The sequence below is a fragment of the Charadrius vociferus genome, unplaced genomic scaffold, assembly GCF_000708025.1.
Source record: "Charadrius vociferus isolate BGI_N301 unplaced genomic scaffold, ASM70802v2 scaffold2024, whole genome shotgun sequence".
NCBI classification, from domain to species: Eukaryota; Metazoa; Chordata; class Aves; order Charadriiformes; family Charadriidae; genus Charadrius; species Charadrius vociferus.
This window is the reverse complement of record NW_009647880.1, coordinates 14000-19081: the sequence shown is the minus strand read 5'-3', so window position 1 is coordinate 19081 and position 5082 is coordinate 14000. Positions and strand designations below refer to the sequence as shown.

The following is a 5082-nucleotide window of genomic DNA, read 5'->3' as shown; positions in this document are numbered from 1 at the left end:
AGTGGCTGCCCGGGGTGGTGGGCGCTAGCAGGGCCCTGTGGTGGCACTGGGATGGGTGGGCTGAAGTGGGACCTGGAGATGTTGGGCTTCGTCCTTCCGGGGTTGGGTCCTGGGGGGAGAAGGAGGATGGGGGGAGAAGGAGGATGGGGGGAGAAGGAAGGAGGATGGGGGTGGTGGTGGTTTGAGGTGGGTTTTCATACTGGTCTCCCCCCTCCTTCCCCATTGACCCGTCCACCCGTCTTCACAGACGTCCGTCTGTCCATCCTTTCACCCATCCGTTGCCGTTCTCTTCTTATCCATCCGTCTGTCCAATCCCACCCACCCATCCATCCCCACACACCACCACTCCTCCATCCCTCCATGTCCAACCAACCCTTCTCCCCGCCCCCCCATCCCTCCCCGTGTCCACCCGTCTGTCTGTCCCTCCCCCACCATCCCATCCGTCCCTTCCCTTTGTCCTTCCGTCCCTCCAATCCCACCTGCCCTCCACCTCCTCCACAGTCTCGGGCAACGCCGTGTCCCGCGTCTCCGGCAAGAAGGTGGCCACCAGCCCCGACACTACGGGGGCCGCCCCGTAGATGATGAAGGGCAACACAGGGAAGACCTCACCCGCCATCTTCACCAAGGGGGCCATGATACTGCCCAACCGGGACATGGTGTTGGCCAACCCCATACCCGTCTGCCTGTGGGACACCGAGAGAACCTGAGGGGACCGGCCTGCGTGGTCACGGCCACCCCATCACCTCCCTCAACCTCCATCCCCAACTCCTTACCGAATAACGGTGGGGTAGAGCTCACCCGTGTAGAGGAAGACGCAGTTGAAGGACGCGGCCAAGCAACCCTTACCGAAGACGGCCAGGGCAGTCCGAAGCATCCGCATGTCTGTGGGGACGAGGACGTGACATCTGGGACTCACTTTTGGTGTCACCAGTTGGAGTTGGGTGGGGTTGACGGTGGGTGATGGAGAGAGGAGACCCCCCCCAAACACCAGGATTTGGGGCAAATCGCCCGTAAGAAGCTAAAATCGCTCAGCCGGTGAATTGCGTTAATGGGTTGAGCGTGTTCTATAGGTCTTTACAACCCCCCTATAGGGTCCTATGGGTCTCTATAACTCCTCTATATGCTCCTACGGGTCTCTATAAGCCCTTATAGGCTCCTATGGGTCTCTATAACCCCTCTATAGGCTCCTATAGGTCTTTACAACCCCCCTATAGGCTCCTACAGGTCTTTATAACCCCTCTATAGGCTCCTATAGGTCTTTTAACCCCCAGAGAGGAGACCCCCCCCAAACACCAGGATTTGGGGCAAATCGCCCGTAAGAAGCTAAAATCGCTCAGCCGGTGAATTGCGTTAATGGGTTGAGCGTGTTTTGGCCCTCCCAGATGGTGCTTTATGGGTTGGAGATGAAGGGGCCACCACGGCCACCGCCCCCCAGCCCTCACCTCGTGGCACCAAGATGTTGGCCAAGATGGCCACACCAGCCAGGATGAGGGCGACGGACTGGGTGAAGCGTCGTCCCACGAAGGTGATGGTGAGGATGGAGACCAGCTTGGCCGGGATGTCCACGGCCCCAAAGATGAGTTGGATCACGTAGATGTTGAAGTCAAAGTTTTGCAGGTCCATGGCCAGCCCGTAGTAGGCGAAGCTGGTGGAGAACCTAGGCCAAGGAGAGGTGTGGGTGGGGTGGGGGGGAGCAAATCTCACCGGTTGGGAAGTGTGGGGTGGGATGTGGGGGTCACACACCATCCCCTGGCCTGTGGGATCCAGCCAGGAGATCTGTGTCCCTTCCTGGAGGACGTGTGGGCCGAGAGACCTCTGTTAACCAGGTCCTGCCCTGTGTCTCACTTTCCCTTTCCAATATGGACCCAGCCGAGGTGGGTGGATGCAGGAGGTCTTTGGGGAGGGATGGATGGATCAACAACTCGGGGGGCAGAGGGGGAGGGATAGACAACCACCCCCTGATGTCCTCCACCTCCAGGCGTACCACAAGAAGCAGAGGCAACAAGAGATGCGGCGCACAACGGGAGTCCGGACCAGGTCAACCACCGTGTGGCGACTCCTCGATGAAGCCATCTCCTTCTGCATGTAGGACTTCAAGGCCTAAAGGGAGAGGGTGGGGGGGCTCTGGGGTGGGAGGAGCGGAGAGGGGAACCAGGATGGAGCTCGGAGGTGGCCCGGGATTAAATCTCGGGCGGGATGGGTGGAAGGGTGGGTGGGAGAAGGGATGGAGGGACGGAGGAACGGATGGAGGGTCAGATGGATGGATATGGGGGACGGAGGTGGTGGCTAGATGGACGGTTGGTCGTAAAAGGAGCTGGGTGGATGGAGAAGGAGATGATGGAGATGGTGATGATGACGATGGATGGTTGTATAAGGTGAGGGAGAGAGGGATGGATGGAGAAGGAGATGATGGAGATGATGACGATGGATGGTTCTATAAGGGGATGGATGGATGGATGGATGGATGGAGAAGGAGATGATGGAGATGATGACAATGGATGGTTGTATAAGGGGAGGGAGGGAGGGAGGGATGGATGGAGAAGGAGATGATGGAGATGGTGATGATGACAATGGATGGTTCTATAATGGGATGGATGGATGGACAGTGTCTACGGGGATGGCTGGTTGTTTAAGGGGCTGGAAGGATGGATGTAGGGGAGCCCCACAGTTGGCCCTCTACATGAGGGCCAGGAGAGTGGGGTCACTTCTCCCCACCCCCTATAAAACACCCCATAGATGCCCCAGGGGACCCGGCCGGAGTCTTTTACTTCTAAGTCGAGCTTGTCCCCTTCTTCTTTCTTCCCATTTATCCTGGCCACTTTCTGAAGCTCCTTCAGCTCTTGGTGGGACTTCCCCACCATGACCAGCCAGCGAGCTGACTCTGTTAACCACCTGTGGAGGAGATGAGGGACGAGATCCCAAAGATCATCCCACCATCCGTCTCACCCTGTGACCAACCATCCACATCTCCGGCCATCTCTCCGTGCTTTCGTCCATCCAACCCTCCAGCCATCCGTGCACCTTCTATTCCTCCATCCGTCTTCTCAACCACCTTCCTATCCATGCAACCCTCCATCATTCCATCCATACCTCCATCTGTCCATGCATCCATCCTTCCATCTATCCATCCCAGCATCCATCCATCCCTCCCTCCATCCTTCCTTCCCCTTCTCCTCCTCACCATGAGTAGAGGAAGAAGCAGAAGAAGGGCAACGACACGGTGAGCTGCAGCCAACGCCAATCGGGGATGGCGTAGGCGATCCCAGCCAGCAGGAACTGCCCGGTGGTGTAGCAGTAACCCATGAAGGTCCCCACGAGCGCTCGGGTGCGAGTGGGCATCCACTCCAAAGCTGCCGAGATACACAGAGACGTGGAACCAGAGCAGGAGGATACCCGGGGCCGGTACCGTGGGGCTGGTGGTGGCCACGTACAGAGGGAGACGCTGTTGAGGACGACGCCGGAGAAGGCCATGCCCGTCAGGAAGCGGAAGAGGCAGTAAACGGTGAAAGTGGGGGAGAAGGAAGAGCACGTCCCCATGGTGCCCATCTGAAGGTAACACCAGATGAGCAGAGACCGGCGACCGAACCTGGGGGGCGAGGAGGAGGAAGAGGGGGTGAGACAACCCCCCGTGATGCTGTCCCCTGTCCCCACCTGCCCACAGGGATGAGGTTCTCCCCCCTCCTCACCTGTCCGAGAGACCCCCGAAGACGATGCCACCCACCAAGACACCGGCCATGTAGAGCGACTGAGCCAACTGCTTCAGCCCCCTGGAGCTGCACACCAGGTCCCACTGCCGAGGGGCAAGGACATGGGGTGGGACAGAGAGCAGGGTGGGGGGGGGACATCCCCCCACCTCTGGCCACCCTCCTGCCCACCCCCCCAAAACTGGCCGTGGTGGCTTGGGAGGGTTGAGCCAACACAACAGCCAACGGATGGCCAACGGAAACGCCAAGAAGGTGCCAGCAAACACTTGGCCGCCCTTCCCAACATCCCCATGGTTGGAAGATGCTTCCAGGGGTCATCTGCCCCCTTTTTGAGCCTCTTCTTGATGGCCACCAACTCCCTCATCCCCCCCGCTTTCTTGTCCTGAGCTCTCGCGGCGTTGAGTGCCTCCGCCGAGGGTTGAGTGGGGAAGACGCCCCAGTTGGAAGACGTCAACGTCGTGATGACAGCAGATCCTTCGCCGGTGCCTCAAGGTGGGAACCGCACGTGGGGTTGGATGAAACGTGCCACCAGCCCCAAATCCCACCCCACCACTGCTGCCATCCTACCTCGGTGATGATGGTGCTGGTGAAGACGCTGCGGTCGTAGGTCCAACCATCGCGGCAGGGGTCTGTCTTCGGGCCGCCTCAGCAGGTCCTGGGGGTCCAGGCCGGTGGCGTTGGCCTCCCAACGAAGCCGGCAACGATGGTCGTTGGTGGCGGGCGGGGAGTTCTGCAGAAGGTTGTGACTGGCCATCATGAGGACGGGCAGGGCCAAGAGGAGCACCGAGGCCACCTGGAAACGTCCCATACCCCCCACGTGCTCCAGGAGGTTGGCGAAAGCCATGCTGCCACCGCGAGACCCCGGCAACGCCCCACAGCCATGCACGCCCGCCCCACGCTCGCAGAGCCCCAAAAGGGATGGATTTCACCCCCAAAAAAAACGCTTCTCTCGCTCCCGCGGTGGCCTCACTCCACGGGCACCGGGGGTGGTCTCCTATATAACCCGTCCAACGGCTGGTTTGGGTTAATATTTGACATCCGGGGTGGGGTTTTTTGCGGGTGATTTTCGGTTTTTGTGTTTTGTTGTGGTTTTTTTTTTTTTCCTCCGGTAGGAGAAGGCAAAAGTGCAGACGAGGTCAACGCAAAGGTGGCCAAGGACGGGGGCGGGGTGGTGGCCACCGCCAAAAGGTGACCGCCGGAGCCAAAGCCACGGGCAGCTCTTCCCTCCCTTCCTTGTGGTGGCCAAAAAGAGAAGTCCTCCCCCTCCAAATTAGGGCGAAACGGGACCGATCTGGGGCAGGAAGAAAAGGAGATAATCATCTTTGGGTTTGTTATATTTTTATTTTTTGAGGGGGAGGGGGAGGGGGGGGAAAGGCGG

General features: G+C 59.3%; 1 protein-coding gene across 1 annotated transcript in view; it reads right to left on the bottom strand.

The window, feature by feature from the left end:
* The window catches only part of LOC104284767 (solute carrier family 22 member 6-B-like), a 6891-nt gene extending 2343 nt beyond the window's left edge, over nt 1-4548 (bottom strand). Inside the window, exons 1-10 of the mRNA XM_009883137.1 lie at nt 4407-4548; nt 4272-4348; nt 3687-3790; nt 3432-3586; nt 3182-3350; nt 2769-2892; nt 1985-2100; nt 1443-1657; nt 774-882; nt 480-683 (exon numbers count right to left, since the gene is read on the bottom strand). Coding sequence (XP_009881439.1) covers nt 480-683; nt 774-882; nt 1443-1657; nt 1985-2100; nt 2769-2892; nt 3182-3350; nt 3432-3586; nt 3687-3790; nt 4272-4348; nt 4407-4548 — 1415 coding nt within the window. The remainder of the gene's footprint in view (nt 1-479; nt 684-773; nt 883-1442; nt 1658-1984; nt 2101-2768; nt 2893-3181; nt 3351-3431; nt 3587-3686; nt 3791-4271; nt 4349-4406) is intronic.
* Between the last annotated feature and the right edge of the window lie 534 nt (nt 4549-5082).